Source organism: Anabrus simplex, chromosome 6 (genome assembly GCF_040414725.1).
Source record: "Anabrus simplex isolate iqAnaSimp1 chromosome 6, ASM4041472v1, whole genome shotgun sequence".
In the NCBI taxonomy this organism is placed as follows: Eukaryota; Metazoa; Arthropoda; class Insecta; order Orthoptera; family Tettigoniidae; genus Anabrus; species Anabrus simplex.
In genome coordinates, this window is record NC_090270.1 from 349020889 (window position 1) to 349038809 (window position 17921).

The 17921-nt window shown below is 42.4% G+C and overlaps 1 protein-coding gene across 1 annotated transcript in view; it reads right to left on the reverse strand.

The window, feature by feature from the left end:
- Positions 1-265: 265 nt before the first annotated feature.
- LOC136875825 (gastrula zinc finger protein XlCGF8.2DB) overlaps positions 266-17921 on the reverse strand; it is a 110459-nt gene continuing 92803 nt past the window's right edge. Inside the window, exon 5 of the mRNA XM_067149448.2 lies at positions 266-1851. Coding sequence (XP_067005549.2) covers positions 1275-1851 — 577 coding nt within the window. The 3' untranslated portion in view covers positions 266-1274. The remainder of the gene's footprint in view (positions 1852-17921) is intronic.

Genomic DNA, 17921 nt, shown 5'->3' on the forward strand with positions numbered 1-17921 from the left:
AGCTCCCAGACGAAACTATCTTTACATCAGTCATTTTTCAGACCAACTTTACTTTATGGGAGCGAAAGCTGAGTGGACACGGGACATCCTATTCATAAGTTAGAAGTAATGCCATGAAAGTAGTGACGATGACTGCTCATACAAACAGGTGGGAACAATGGCAGGAGGGTGTTCAGAATGAGGAGATAAATGCTATGTTAGGAATAAATTCGATGGATGAAGCTGTACGTATAGATGTGCTGTGGTGGTGGGGTCATGTGAGGCGAATGGAGGAGAATAGGTTACATGGGAGAATCATGGACTCAGTTATGGAGGGTAAGAGAAGTAAAGGGAGATCAAGACAACAATGGTTATGCTCAGTTTCTAATGATTTAAACATAAGAGGTATAGAACTAAATGAGGCCACAGCACTAGTTGCAAATATACGCTTGTGGCAACATTTAGTAAATTCACAGAGGTTTGCAGACTGAATGCTGAAAGGCATAATGATCCCTAATGGTAATGTATGTGATGTATGTATTACAAAGAGTAGGTATGCTGACCTACTGAGATGTGCCATCAATCTCCTTAATACAAAAACTTATAATACTGACCTGAAAGATGTAATGGAAAGAAAATTATATATTGACTTACGTATGTGATGTTCTCTGAGTCAATGGCAGGAGGGTACTCAGAATGAGGAGATAAAGGCTAAGTTAGGAATGAATTCGATGGATGAAGCTGTACGTATAGATGTGCTTAGGTGGTGGGGTCATGTGAGGCGAATGGAGGAGAATAGGTTAGTTAGGAGAATAATGGACTCTGTTATGGAGGGTAAGAGAAGTAGAGGGAGACCAAGACAACAATGGTTAGACTCAGTTTCAAACAATTTAAAAGTAAGAGGTATAGAACTAAATGACGTCACAGGACTAGTTCCAAATAGACGATTGTGGTAATGTATGTGATGTATGTGTTACAAGGAGTAGGTACGCTGACCTACTGAGATGTGCCATCAATCTCATTAATACAAAAACTTATAACACTGACCTGAAAGATGTAATGGAAAGAAAATTATATATTGACTTACGTATGTGATGTTCTCTGTGTCAATACTATACTTAAGCCTCTTCAACATATTCAGTGTGAATTAATTGTATCCAATTCTTAGAATTAGGTACAACAGACCAAACCTACGTTGACCAAGTTCGTGAGTGAATATACTGGTTATAAGAGAGGATAACATTAGCTCTAATAGATCCGTGATTATAAGAATCAACTGGAAGTGGAAAAATAAATCACTTCTGCTCTGTGTGCTTTGTCATATGTACCTTGAGATAATCTCGACGCCCAAATGTCTTACCACATATTGTACATGTAAAAGGTTTCTCTCCTGAGTGGACACGCATGTGCGTGACAAGGTGGCACTGATGAGCGAATGCCTTCCCACATGTGCTACAAACATGTTGTTTCTCTTCGGTATGTACCAGCATATGCACTTTCAGATTGCTGCGCTGCGTAAAAGCCTTTCCACAGAAACTGCATGAATGTGGCTTTTCTCCTGAATGAAGTAGCATATGAACATTGAGGCTGCTGCGCTGCGTGAATGAATCCCCGCAAACTGGGCAACAATATGGCCTATGCCCCGTGTGAATTAGCATGTGGGCTCTAAGCCTACTTGGGCGAGTGTATGACTTTTCACATACAGAACAACCATAACTTTTCTTACCAGTTTTCTTTAAATTATCAGTCTCTTCAACTTCACTTAAGATCGATGAAGACTGGTAGTCCTGATCAGGATTAATGCTATCATACGACTGAACAGAAGATTCTTCATTATATGGTGAATTAAGGTTTGGATATTCTTCCAAGTTCCTGGAAAATATAGAACACATAAACCTGTTAAGACAAAACTTATTCCTCAGGCTTTGAAGATCTTCAACAAAATATCAACAATCATTAGTTTGCCTGATGTTATCACCAGTCAATGGATGGCAAGAAGGAGAGACTATTAGAATTTTGCACTCAACACAAATAGGTCAAATGTGGCATATTAAAAATACTCTACTGGTACAAGTATTGACAGAAATGAAGAATACTGTAAGTACCCAGAGAGCACGTACACAAAACACACTTCCCCCATATATATCAGGAATACTGTAAGTACCCAGAGAGCACGGACACAAAACACACTTCCCCCAGATATGATATCAGGAACAAGGCTCCATTAGAAGCACTTTAATTCTCATATATTATACAAATGCAACTTGAAGACGAAGTGGGGAAAGTCAACTAACACTAAACTTGGGAGTTAATTTCCCCAGATGACACTTAGTTTAGTTATTAGCCTGCGTAATATAATCAACAATGGACTAGACGTACACGCATGGTAAAGTTTGGCCCTCTCATTCGATATATTAGTAATTATTATTAAAATATAGGAGCTTCCACGGCTCAAGCAGCAGCGTCCTGGGCAGTGACCGCTGCGGTCCGTGGTTCAAATCCCAGTCACTTCACATTAGATTTGTGCTGGACAAAGCAGGCCAGGTTTTTATCTGGGTATTCTAGTTTTCCCTGTCAACTTTCATTCCAGCAACACTTTCCAATATAATTTCATCTGTCTTTAATTGACCATTGCCCCAAAGAAGTGTGACAGGCTTCAGCAGCAGGCACATTTCCTACCATCGCTGCTAGATGGGGCTTCATTCACTCCATTCCTGACCTGGTCTAATAACTGAAAAGCGGCTGTGGATTTTTATTAAAATAGAATTCATCTCCAACGAACAGACAAATATTAAGTATATAGTGTAGTTATAATATACCATGTAATTAATCCTTCTCCAGCTGTTGGATAGCAAAGGATTGTGGGCAATGCAGTGATCTAAGAGGGATGTGTACTTCCCCAGCAATTGTATTCAACTATGAAGTGTAAGCCCACCTCCTCACACCTATAAAATAATAACAGGTGGTAATGATTTTTGTTCTATGGAAGAGGACAAATATCTTTCCAGTTACAAAGCACCTATATTTTAATTCTAGAATTACTGTACATATTTGAGTCAATTTTTCCAAATAATACACAACCGTCATTGAATTTCAACCCTCACATATTTTCTGATCAAGTTGAGTGAACACAATGACCCCATGAAGGTATTTAGATGACGACATTCTACAACTTGGAGAGTATGAGCCTATATTTGGAGCTGCGATTTTTCAACCCAATGGCCACCATTCTACAACTGAAATAAATGTAGTAAACAATTCGACACGCATCATAAACATATTATAGCCGACAGGGACAAGAACCAAGGACTAGGGTTCAAGAGAACATGCATTTCACTATCTGAAAGCAAGTATGGGGTAACTCAAAGTGTAGAATGCCAAGTGTGAAACTAGGGTGTGCCTCCACCAAGCAGAGCGAGGGAACCCCAGAATGAAAAAGGGGTGGGGTAATCCTGACTACAAGTTGTCTGTGAAAGGGAGAGCTAAAACTTTTACAATTGTAATCTTGAACCCAACCTTAAAACAGCATGGCTAACATTGCTTTCAATATCAAGGAAATTAATGATTTTAATAACATTGCATTGTAGTAGAGAGTTACAAAAGAGTTGGTCATCAGTGAATTTTGTTATTGTTTGTGACATCTCTATGATGATAATTTCCTACAAAAGAAGAATACGTGGTTATATCAGAGTGGAAAGTTACAGGGCCCACGTTGTTATTTTCATGACAGCTACTTGACAGCGCTGAAGTCCCGTGAGTTATTTAAAAATGAGGACAGATATTTATTATGGATTGTGCAAACAGACTTCATAGGGACAAGTCTTACCATCTTATAAGATCATGGGTCAGATGATTATCACAGTACTGAGCCTCTATATCCTGTGAATATGGCACATGGAAATTTTGAGAAGAGGAAACTTCATAGTTGGTATAAGAAGCAGGAAGCATTACCCTGGAGCATTCTTCCATACCATCTCAAGAACGACAGACTTGTGCTGGTCTCGGGCTACAGATCCATACCATCTCGCGAGGGACTGACATGTGTCAGTCTTGGACTATAGTTCCATACCATCTCACGAGGGACTGACATGTGTCAGTCTTGGACTACAGTTCCATACCATCTCACGAGGGACTGACATGTGTCAGTCTTGGACTACAGTTCCATACCATCTCGCGAGGGACTGACATGTGTCAGTCTTGGACTACAGTTCCATACCATCTCGCGAGGGACTGACATGTATCAGTCTTGGACTACAGTTCCATACCATCTCGCGAGGGACTGACATGTGTCAGTCTTGGACTACAGTTCCATACCATCTCACGAGGGACTGACATGTGTCAGTCTTGGACTACAGTTCCATACCATCTCGCGAGGGACTGACATGTGTCAGTCTTGAACTACAGTTCCATACCATCTAGCAAGGGACTGACATGTGTCAGTCTTGGACTACAGTTCCATACCATCTAGCGAGGGACTGACATGTGTCAGTCTTGGACTACAGTTCCATACCATCTAGCACTGACATGTGTCAGTCTTGGACTACAGTTCCATACCATCTAGCACTGACATGTGTCAGTCTTGGACTACAGTTCCATACCATCTCACAAGGGACTGACATGTGTCAGTCCTGGACTACAGTTCCATACCATCTCACGAGGGACTGACATGTGTCAGTCTTGGACTACAGTTCCATACCATCTAGCACTGACATGTGTCAGTCTTGGACTACAGTTCCATACCATCTAGCGAGGGACTGACATGTGTCAGTCTTGGACTACAGTTCCATACCATCTAGCGAGGGACTGACATGTGTCAGTCTTGGACTACAGTTCCATACCATCTCGCGAGGGACTGACATGTGTCAGTCTTGGACTACAGTTCCATACCATCTCGCGAGGGACTAACATGTGTCAGTCTTGGACTACAGTTCCATACCATCTCACGAGGGACTGACATGTGTCAGTCCTGGACTACAGTTCCATACCATCTCGCGAGGGACTGACATGTGTCAGTCTTGGACTACAGTTCCATACCATCTCGCGAGGGACTGACATGTGTCAGTCTTGGACTACAGTTCCATACCATCTAGCACTGACATGTGTCAGTCTTGGAATACAGTTCCATACCATCTCGCGAGGGACTGACATGTGTCAGTCTTGGACTACAGTTCCATACCATCTCGCGAGGGACTGACATGTGTCAGTCTTGGACTACAGTTCCATACCATCTCACGAGGGACTGACATGTGTCAGTCTTGGACTACAGTTCCATACCATCTAGCACTGACATGTGTCAGTCTTGGACTACAGTTCCATACCATCTAGCGAGGGACTGACATGTGTCAGTCTTGGACTACAGTTCCATACCATCTAGCGAGGGACTGACATGTGTCAGTCTTGGACTACAGTTCCATACCATCTCGCGAGGGACTGACATGTGTCAGTCTTGGACTACAGTTCCATACCATCTCGCGAGGGACTGACATGTGTCAGTCTTGGACTACAGTTCCATACCATCTCACGAGGGACTGACATGTGTCAGTCCTGGACTACAGTTCCATACCATCTCGCGAGGGACTGACATGTGTCAGTCTTGGACTACAGTTCCATACCATCTCGCGAGGGACTGACATGTGTCAGTCTTGGACTACAGTTCCATACCATCTAGCACTGACATGTGTCAGTCTTGGAATACAGTTCCATACCATCTCGCGAGGGACTGACATGTGTCAGTCTTGGACTACAGTTCCATACCATCTCGCGAGGGACTGACATGTGTCAGTCTTGGACTACAGTTCCATACCATCTCACGAGGGACTGACATGTGTCAGTCTTGGACTACAGTTCCATACCATCTCACGAGGGACTGACATGTGTCAGTCTTGGACTACAGTTCCATACCATCTCACAAGGGACTGACATGTGTCAGTCTTGGACTACAGTTCCATACCATCTAGCACTGACATGTGTCAGTCTTGGACTACAGTTCCATACCATCTAGCGAGGGACTGACATGTGTCAGTCTTGGACTACAGTTCCATACCATCTAGCACTGACATGTGTCAGTCTTGGACTACAGTTCCATACCATCTCACAAGGGACTGACATGTGTCAGTCTTGGACTACAGTTCCATACCATCTAGCACTGACATGTGTCAGTCTTGGACTACAGTTCCATACCATCTCACAAGGGACTGACATGTGTCAGTCTTGGACTACAGTTCCATACCATCTAGCGAGGGACTGACATGTGTCAGTCTTGGACTACAGTTCCATACCATCTCGCGAGGGACTGACATGTGTCAGTCTTGGACTACAGTTCCATACCATCTAGCGAGGGACTGACATGTGTCAGTCTTGGACTACAGTTCCATACCATCTCGCGAGGGACTGACATGTGTCAGTCTTGGACTACAGTTCCATACCATCTAGCAAGGGACTGACATGTGTCAGTCTTGGACTACAGTTCCATACCATCTAGCACTGACATGTGTCAGTCTTGGACTACAGTTCCATACCATCTAGCAAGAGACTGACATGTGTCAGTCTAGCACTACAGTTCCATACCATCTAGCACTGACATGTGTCAGTCTTGGACTACAGTTCCATACCATCTACAAAGAGACTGACATGTGTCAGTCTTGGACTACAGTTCCATACCATCTAGCGAGGGACTGACATGTGTCAGTCTTGGACTACAGTTCCATACCATCTCGCGAGGGACTGACATGTGTCAGTCTTGGACTACAGTTCCATACCATCTAACAAGAGACTGACATGTGTCAGTCTTGGACTACAGTTCCATACCATCTCACGAGGGACTGACATGTGTCAGTCTTGGACTACAGTTCCATACCATCTAGCACTGACATGTGTCAGTCTTGGACTACAGTTCCATACCATCTAGCACTGACATGTGTCAGTCTTGGACTACAGTTCCATACCATCTCACGAGGGACTGACATGTGTCAGTCTTGGACTACAGTTCCATACCATCTAGCACTGACATGTGTCAGTCTTGGACTACAGTTCCATACCATCTAGCACTGACATGTGTCAGTCTTGGACTAGAGTTCCATACCATCTAGCAAGGGACTGACATGTGTCAGTCTTGGACTACAGTTCCATACCATCTAGCAAGGGACTGACATGTGTCAGTCTTGGACTACAGTTCCATACCATCTCACGAGGGACTGACATGTGTCAGTCTTGGACTACAGTTCCATACCATCTCACGAGGGACTGACATGTGTCAGTCTTGGACTACAGTTCCATACCATCTAGCAAGAGACTGACATGTGTCAGTCTTGGACTACAGTTCCATACCATCTCGCGAGGGACTGACATGTGTCAGTCTTGGACTACAGTTCCATACCATCTCATGAGGGACTGACATGTGTCAGTCTTGGACTACAGTTCCATACCATCTCGCACTGACATGTGTCAGTCCTGGACTACAGTTCCATACCATCTAGCGAGGGACTGACATGTGTCAGTCTTGGACTACAGTTCCATACCATCTAGCACTGACATGTGTCAGTCTTGGACTACAGTTCCATACCATCTAGTGAGGGACTGACATGTGTCAGTCTTGGACTACAGTTCCATACCATCTCGCGAGGGACTGACATGTGTCAGTCTTGGACTACAGTTCCATACCATCTAGCGAGGGACTGACATGTGTCAGTCTTGGACTACAGTTCCATACCATCTCGCGAGGGACTGACATGTGTCAGTCTTGGACTACAGTTCCATACCATCTCACGAGGGACTGACATGTGTCAGTCTTGGACTACAGTTCCATACCATCTAGCACTGACATGTGTCAGTCTTGGACTACAGTTCCATACCATCTCACGAGGGACTGACATGTGTCAGTCTTGGACTACAGTTCCATACCATCTAGCACTGACATGTGTCAATCCTGGACTACAGTTCCATACCATCTCACGAGGGACTGACATGTGTCAGTCTTGGACTACAGTTCCATACCATCTAGCACTGACATGTGTCAATCCTGGACTACAGTTCCATACCATCTCACGAGGGACTGACATGTGTCAGTCTTGGACTACAGTTCCATACCATCTCACGAGGGACTGACATGTGTCAGTCTTGGACTACAGTTCCATACCATCTAGCACTGACATGTGTCAGTCTTGGACTACAGTTCCATACCATCTCACGAGGGACTGACATGTGTCAGTCTTGGACTACAGTTCCATACCATCTAGCACTGACATGTGTCAATCCTGGACTACAGTTCCATACCATCTCACGAGGGACTGACATGTGTCAGTCTTGGACTACAGTTCCATACCATCTCGCGAGGGACTGACATGTGTCAGTCTTGGACTACAGTTCCATACCATCTCGCGAGGGACTGACATGTGTCAGTCTTGGACTACAGTTCCATACCATCTAGCAAGGGACTGACATGTGTCAGTCTTGGACTACAGTTCCATACCATCTAGCGAGGGACTGACATGTGTCAGTCTTGGACTACAGTTCCATACCATCTAGCACTGACATGTGTCAGTCTTGGACTACAGTTCCATACCATCTAGCGCGGGACTGACATGTGTCAGTCTTGGACTACAGTTCCATACCATCTCGCGAGGGACTGACATGTGTCAGTCCTGGACTACAGTTCCATACCATCTCACGAGGGACTGACATGTGTCAGTCTTGGACTACAGTTCCATACCATCTAGCGAGGGACTGACATGTGTCAGTCTTGGACTACAGTTCCATACCATCTAGCGAGGGACTGACATGTGTCAGTCTTGGACTACAGTTCCATACCATCTAGCACTGACATGTGTCAGTCTTGGACTACAGTTCCATACCATCTAGCAAGAGACTGACATGTGTCAGTCTTGGACTACAGTTCCATACCATCTAGCACTGACATGTGTCAGTCTTGGACTACAGTTCCATACCATCTAGCAAGAGACTGACATGTGTCAGTCTTGGACTACAGTTCCATACCATCTAGCACTGACATGTGTCAGTCTTGGACTACAGTTCCATACCATCTAGCGAGGGACTGACATGTGTCAGTCTTGGACTACAGTTCCATACCATCTAACAAGAGACTGACATGTGTCAGTCTTGGACTACAGTTCCATACCATCTAGCAAGGGACTGACATGTGTCAGTCTTGGACTACAGTTCCATACCATCTAGCACTGACATGTGTCAGTCCTGGACTACAGTTCCATACCATCTAGCAAGAGACTGACATGTGTCAGTCTTGGACTACAGTTCCATAAGATCTAGCACTGACATGTGTCAGTCTTGGACTACAGTTCCATACCATCTAGCGAGGGACTGACATGTGTCAGTCTTGGACTACAGTTCCATACCATCTAACAAGAGACTGACATGTGTCAGTCTTGGACTACAGTTCCATACCATCTAGCGAGGGACTGACATGTGTCAGTCTTGGACTACAGTTCCATAAGATCTAGCACTGACATGTGTCAGTCTTGGACTACAGTTCCATACCATCTAGCACTGACATGTGTCAGTCCTGGACTACAGTTCCATACCATCTAGCAAGGGACTGACATGTGTCAGTCTTGGACTACAGTTCCATAAGATCTAGCACTGACATGTGTCAGTCTTGGACTACAGTTCCATACCATCTAGCACTGACATGTGTCAGTCTTGGACTACAGTTCCATACCATCTAGCACTGACATGTGTCAGTCCTGGACTACAGTTCCATACCATCTAGCAAGGGACTGACATGTGTCAGTCTTGGACTACAGTTCCATAAGATCTAGCACTGACATGTGTCAGTCTTGGACTACAGTTCCATACCATCTAGCACTGACATGTGTCAGTCCTGGACTACAGTTCCATACCATCTAACAAGAGACTGACATGTGTCAGTCTTGGACTACAGTTCCATACCATCTAGCACTGACATGTGTCAGTCTTGGACTACAGTTCCATACCATCTAGCACTGACATGTGTCAGTCTTGGACTACAGTTCCATACCATCTCGCGAGGGACTGACATGTGTCAGTCTTGGACTACAGTTCCATACCATCTAGCACTGACATGTGTCAGTCTTGGACTACAGTTCCATACCATCTAGCACTGACATGTGTCAGTCCTGGACTACAGTTCCATACCATCTCACGAGGGACTGACATGTGTCAGTCTTGGACTACAGTTCCATACCATCTCGCGAGGGACTGACATGTGTCAGTCTTGGAGTTTATTTCCATATCAACTCACAAGTAAAAGGCGTGTGTCAGTGTCGGAAGAAAATGAGTAATTAGGGGGATGACTGCATTGTATAAAATATAGTTTGTTTGGTTAAGGCTGCAGTTAGGATTAGTCCACATGTGTCCTAAGCGATATCGAGCAGGGTACATTTTTGTGTAATTATTAAGACTTTCAGATCTAGTCCCCCATTGGAAAGTTGTGTTTAAAGTAACCGCGTGTTTTCCCATTGCAAAAAAGCGATTATATTTTATCATGTTCATATGTTCGATGAAACAGGTATTGAGACTTCTGGCTGTCTGGCCTATGTAGCTAGCTTCACAGTTGGTACATTTCAATCTATAAATATCAGAATGATTATATTTATCCAATTTGTTAACAGATTTAGAGCTGGTCCAGATGGAAAGGAAGGGAAATTCAGGTTCCTTCAAGCTCACATAGGCTGCCAAGCCAGAGAAGGCCAGCGGAGCCCCCATCAAGCGGTCCGCTGCCCCCAAGGAGAAGTACATGCCGAAGGCAAAGAAGGCTGGTGGAGCCAAAGCTGCAGCCAGGAAAGCCATCTCTAAGAAACCTGCTGAGAAGAAGAAAGCAGTACCACCGCGAGGGCTCCTTCCAAGGCTAAGAAGGCCGCCAAGGCGCCCACCAAGAAGCCCAAGGCATCCAAATCTAAAAAGGCTGGGAAGACTAAAGCCTCTCCTAGGAAGACTGCTGATGAGGTCGTTGACCCCTAATGGTACAAAATGTAATGACAATTTAAGTTCACAATTCATCCATTGACGAGAGTTCCAACTTGATGATGAAGAACGAATGGATGAATACGATTGTAAAATAATCAGCAGATCCAACTCAAAATATTGAAAGTTAAAAATAATTCCAAAATCAATGTACTGACTAGAAATCAAAAAGACACCCGCAACGCCCCACCTTCTCAAGATCAAACTTAAAACAATGGTATATACTAACTTACTTTGAGGCAGGATGCTTGTTGTCTTAAGGGGTACAGCCCATCATAATGGTACTTAGTAAAATAGACCCATGGTATTTCTCATGTAGTGATACTGATCACAAGTAACACAGATTCATGGTGTTCCTCACATTGTGGTACTAATCACAGAACTGTGGTGTTCCTTGAAATGCTGACCCATGGTGTCTGCAACCAGATGCTGAAGCACCCCAGTGAGGATAGCCTCATCATGGTAGGGGATAATACCCGTGGGCACTGCTACTGTAAACCCATGGTATTCCTCATGCTTCCTCTTGGTCACCCCTTTCAGTCACATCTTACGACAGGCAGGGGATACCATAGGTGAATTCTTTGCCTGCTCTCCCCAACCGCAGGGGTGACTCTAAAGCTGTGTGTGGGAAACAGTGCACCTCATTAAAAAACAAAGCCACTCCGGAAATGTGGAGTTAAGGTGACCCTGATAGCATGCCTCGTTATTTGAGGCAAATACTTTATGTGTGTATAGGGTAAAACTGCATTAAATTAAACCCCTTTAACCAGAATTATCAGCTGCATTTTTAAAAGTAGAATATCTGTAAATTTCAAAAAGAATATACCTCTCCCATAGGAAAAACAGTGATTGAGTGGCACTGAGGCAGATAGCAATACGTAGCCTCGTAACAGCCCGATTTTAGGAATGTTCGTAAAATAATTTGTTGACAAAGGAGGAGGAGGAGTAACACCTCATTTTTAAAAGCCAGGGTTAATACGGCTCCAAAAGATAAGGGCACCCTGTCTGGCCGGTATTTGATCCGTATTGACTTGATCACAACAAATATGTAGGTGGATGGTCCGCCTAGTCAATACTAAATATTAATTATTGATATTTACTTACATAAGTCTAGTACATGTTTTGGGAATCTATATATATTCCCTTCATCAGCTAGTCAAATTAAAATTAAAATTCCTGTACACAAAATGACCTAATAAAAAGGGGGGCCCCCATTAAGAAATCCAAAACTATTGCCAATACAATTTACCATTTTAAATATCAAAGTGTGGATGCATGGAATTAAATTCCATCTGGTCGAATACGACAAAAGACAATAGAATAGAGTCTGATTGCATTAAAATATTGAGCACTATGTTCTTGTTGTGGCGTTAGATCACTGTGTACTTGATGATCCGATAATCAGGAAACTATTAACATTGTTAAAGATAACTTGAATACACACAGCCCGTTGAGTAGAGTAGAGATAGACGAATTCATCAACTTATTAACGTTCACACTAGAAAACAACTTTTTTACTTTTAATAACAACGTGTATAAACAAGTTAATGGGTTGGCCATGGAATCACCAGTGTCTGGCATCCTTGTGGATATATATATGGACCACATGGAATCTAATAAAATAGTCGTTAAAATAAAGAGGATTAGATTTATGGTTGAGGTTTGTTGATGACACATTCGTTATCATTAACGAACAGGACCTCAAACCAAACAAGCTGTTAGACCAGTTAAACAACTTAGATAAACACATAACATTTACAATTGAATCGGAAGATAATAAAAGTCTAAACTACCTAGAAGTAACAGTAGCTAGAGAAAATAAAAACCTTGTTTACTGTGTATTAAAAAAACATTCTAGATAATCTGCTATGTGTGAACACATGCACGAAAAATAACCATCACTTCACTAATATTGAACAGGACATGGTTCTATTACACCCACTAAACAAAGGTAAACAAATGAATACCCTTGAAAAGTTAGAAATTTACATGTTACAAAAATTTGATAATGAAAATAGCCTTAACGAGCACATGGCAGAGGATAACCAGTTGTTTAAATTGGTGACTCAATACGCGAGAGCAAAAGAGAAGGAAGAAAAACGCGTAAGAGGGGAAGTATGACGTTAGAACACAGGGGCAGTACTCTCCCCTCCTCCGTCCATCCACCGTGCCTCCCACTGCAACTCCGCACTCAGTCGCCGAACAACTTCACCCGCTTTTATATATCCTTAATAGTTATATAACAGCCTCACGTACTTCTTGTATCATTATATTGGTAAGTTGTAATAATTTTACGCGTTGAATTCTCATTTTGTTTATGTTATAGTCTTCCGATTATAGTTTCTATTTTACTTTTCCCTCTTACAGACCATTTTAAGCTCATATCACCTGGCTGCATAACACGCCCATTAATGGATGGTTTCGGAATGACAACAAGTTTTTGCACTATTCTTTTATTCTTAACTCCAGTTGAATTTTACAAGAAATCATCGGGATCATCAAGTACACAGTGATCTAACGCCACAACAAGAACATAGTGCTCAATATTTTAATGCATACAGACTCTATTCTATTCGACCAGATGGAATTTAATTCCATGCATCCACACTTTGATTTTTAAAATGTTAAATTGTATTGGCAATAGTTTTGGATTTCTTAATGGGCCCCCCCTTTTTATTAGGTCTTTTTGTGTACAGAAATTTTAATTTTAATTTGACCAGGTGATAAAGGGAATGTATATAGATTCCCGAAACATGTACTAGACTTATGTAAATAAATATAAATAATTAATATTTAGTATTGACTAGGCGGACCATCCACCTACATATTTATTGTGGGTTACAGATGAAGAAGACAACCAACAGGTACTTTAGGGCAGAAACAGCTTCCAAGAAGGATATTCCAGGAATCATTAATGAACAAGGGGAGTATGCAAGGACCTTCAAAAGGCAGAAGTATTCAGTCAGCAGTATGTAAGGATTGTTGGTTACAAGAATAATGTCGAGATAGAGGAGGTGACTAATACTAAAGAAGTATTTAAATTTACCTGTGATTGTAGGTTATGATCTTCATTTCCCTGTTGACGTTTAACTAATAAGATAGAGTTTGAGGGATGTTCCACCATTCAACACATTGTAAAAATACATTGAATTATAAGAAGACCAGTTTCGATTCCCTTGAATTCATCGTCAGTTCCTGTTGAAAATTAATTCAGTGGAACCTGATAACAATCATCATAATAAGAAAATTCAAAGGTGATAGCCTGGAGAAACATCACTGGGTTGCAAGACATTAATTTGAAATGCAACGCATACATGGCAAGCAGCATTTCTGGCCTAACCTGTCCTGTGTTCATGGAACACGTAACACTGGAAACACACGCACTGTTGAACACGTGACGAAGACACCTTGGCTCTCTAAGTGCCTTCCTGGACTTGACAGTTCTGTTTTTATCTTAAAAAATGGATAAAATATGCAGACCTTGAAACAAATGTACAAAGGCATGGTTCTGGTCTAGACTGTGGCGCGTTCGTAGACACGGAAATACTGGAATTTCTTGCACTGGTTGAAAACACACTTACGATATGAGACACAATGATGTGAAACAATTGGCATTTCAAGTATGTTCCTGGGCTTGACAGTCTTGCCTCCAAGTGATTAAACTAGATGAAACATATACATAAAATGTACTGTACAAGACAAAGCAAGAACTTCCAGTATCAGAACAGGGCTATGATAGATTATTTAAAACTACATCTCTGTTTTAACCACAAATCCATAGTTGTGATAGGTGATCGAAAACTTTTGACCGGAAGTGTAGGTTGTGCATTTGATAGGTCTGGACCTTTCTGGAAAAAGGTTCCTAGGTGTAAATATTATAGAGCATGGATGATCTTTCTATATAATGTGATAATGTTCGGCGAGTGGTTTCCTAGAGCAAAGATGCTCTTGGAAGATTGTGTATTTTGGTGTGGTGTGGAGATCTGTCCCCTTGTTGTAGCACTCATGGAGCTTCAGGCTCAAAGTTGTTAATTATTATTCAATTTTCTAAATTGTTGCCCAATCATATGAACTTTGTGTATCTAATTTGAGAGTCTGAATGACATATAGCTGTAACTTTAAAATTTTCATCTCTCTGTTCTACAAACGAAAAGACAAGAGATTGAGAATCTGCCACCCGGGGGACGGCACATCGGTAGTGAACGATTCAACAGGAGATGAGGGCGGGGAGAGTGAACCGGACACATCTTCAGGAAAGGAGGAACCGTAAGGCTTGAGCTGACCTTGGTTGGCTCTGCCAACAATTTCGAATAACACACATGATGGAAATATTTCTTTCAGAAACTACTTGATGTGGTAGCCGGGAAAAGAAATGCACTTGGGCCATCGGCTCCTCCCACCATGCACATTCAATCTGAATACACCTAAATGAAAATACCCTTTTGGCACAATAACAGAAATTCACTCTTAAAAACAGAGAAACTCAAACAAGTCACTGATGTAATGGACCAGCAAAAAATCTAGATCATGGCACTCCAAGAAACAAGATTCATGGAAGATACTGCAATGGAATTTAGTAACTACAGAATCCTAAAAGGCAAGATTGGCAAAGAATCATGAAGAACATCCCACATTTAGGCACAGCCTTCGTAATCAACAAAATGATTCTAAACTCAGTTACAAACTTCCTTCCAGTCCTCCAATGGAAGAGTCTCAACAATAACCATTAATGCTCATGCTCCAATTAATGGCAACAACTGAGCCAACCCACAAAAGCTTGATGAATTCTGCAAAGAACTAGAATCAGTGACTTCAAAAATCCCCAACAATCATGTGAAAATACTATTAAGGGACTTTAACTCTCAGGTAGGATGAAAAAAAGCCTACAAGAAAATAGTGGGGGAAAACCCAGCTCATAGAAGAACTAACAAAAATGGGCAAAGGCTTATAGAGTTCTGTAAGTGCTTTAATTTGAAACTGATGTCCACCCATTTCAGGAAGCTTCCTAGCAAACAAACAATGTGGGCATCACCATACAAACTACTAGGGGAATATCAAATTGATCAAGCTGCAACCTCCCTAGAAGCCAAAAGGAAATCGAGAATGTTAAAGTAAAGAAAGGAGCCAACAGATCATTACTTAACAAGCATCAAGGTAAAAGTCATTCCAAACAACAGTAAGAAATGCACAAACTATAGAGTATTCTTTTTTTTTTTGCTAGGGGCTTTACGTCGCACCGACACAGATAGGTCTTATGGCGACGATGGGATAGGAAAGGCCTAGGAGTTGGAAGGAAGCAGCTGTGGCCTTAATTAAGGTACAGCCCCAGCATTTGCCTGGTGTGAAAATGGGAAACCACGGAAAACCATCTTCAGGGCTGCCGATAGTGGGATTCGAACCTACTATCTCCCGGGTGCAAGCTCACAGCCGCGCGCCTCTACGCGCACGGCCAACTCGCCCGGTAAACAATAGAGTACTAAGGTCTGACACTTAAAAGCTGAAACAGAACAGTAACAGGAACCAAGAACTGACAAACTGAATGGAAGCAGATGTAGCAGACCATGGTAGAAGCAGCCAAGGACACAGCAACACTCAAGAATACATGCTAACATCTGAGTGAACAGGCAACATCACTCACATTGCAAGGATCAAAAACAAACAGGAAGATTACAACAGCTTCAAAGAACAAAGACAAACAACCACAAAGATTATAAGAGGAGAAAACAGAAAATTTCATAAAGAGCAGATGTCTCCAATAGAACAGAATAACACAAGACATTTAGGAGGAACTTCTCTAAATACCGACCACTGAGCTTGTGCTTTAAGAAAGAGGATGGCACTACCACAACAAATTGCCAGCTATTGGTCAAATACTTTAAACACCTACTTAAATTCCCAGTACCACAAGAGAAACACGTTAAAAGAACACAGATTCAACACCGTGAGATGAAGCAGAAATCGCAAATCTCATTAAGAAGCTCAAGAACAACAAAGCAGCTGGTGAAGATTCGATAATGGCCAAACTGTGGAAACATCGAGCCCCAAAACGGTCAAGAACCCATGTCAGTTAATGCAAGAAATCTGGAACACTGGAAAGATTCCCGACGACTGGGAGTTAGCGTTTAGTGTACCCGCTACACAAGACAGAGAACTCCGGAGGCATCTCGTTACTTCCAGAAACACACAACATCCTATCCATAGCACTGTTGTCAAGGTTAGAACAAAAACTCAAACACCAAATCGGCGAATACCAGGCATGCTGGTTTTAATCGGTCCACTAAAATGTTACAATTTCCTGACTTGACGAATGCAGTGAAAAATTTATCATTTTGATGAACGACAGGAAATGGACCTTTATAAGCAGGTTCCACAAACTTCACTCTATCCACACACACAAACACGAGTCTTTGTGCACAAATACATTAATCTTGGTTTTCACTTGTACAGGAACAGGAGTTGGGGCACAAAAACAATCATTCTTCGTATCTGGCACACCTGGCACACAGACCACGCGGGATTGTTGGCAGCTTTCTGTTACCATTACTCTGAGGGTAATAGAGGGGATAACATTCCTCAGTCGGAAGACAGAGATATCCGGTTTTCATAAAAAGCTTTGGCTATCGATTCCACAGTAATGCTAGTTAACGGGACTGCTTCCATCCAGTCTATTCCATGTATATCAGTCTGAAAGAGCCAATAGACCATCATCAGGTTGATAAGCTCGAACATTTCCATTAAGGTCTGGCCAAATGAAACGACGTGGCATTTGCTTCACACCTCGATGTTGTAACTGAGTGAAGAACATCGAGACATAACACCACAAGCTTTTTCCTCTTCGTAGGGCATGAATTTCAAAGATTTAGTGCCATTCTTTGATATTAGGAACTCAGCATCATTGACTTGGGCATCAGCTACTTGATCTAGGTGGAGAGTACTAACTGAATCAATCCTTGAAAGCATATCAGCCA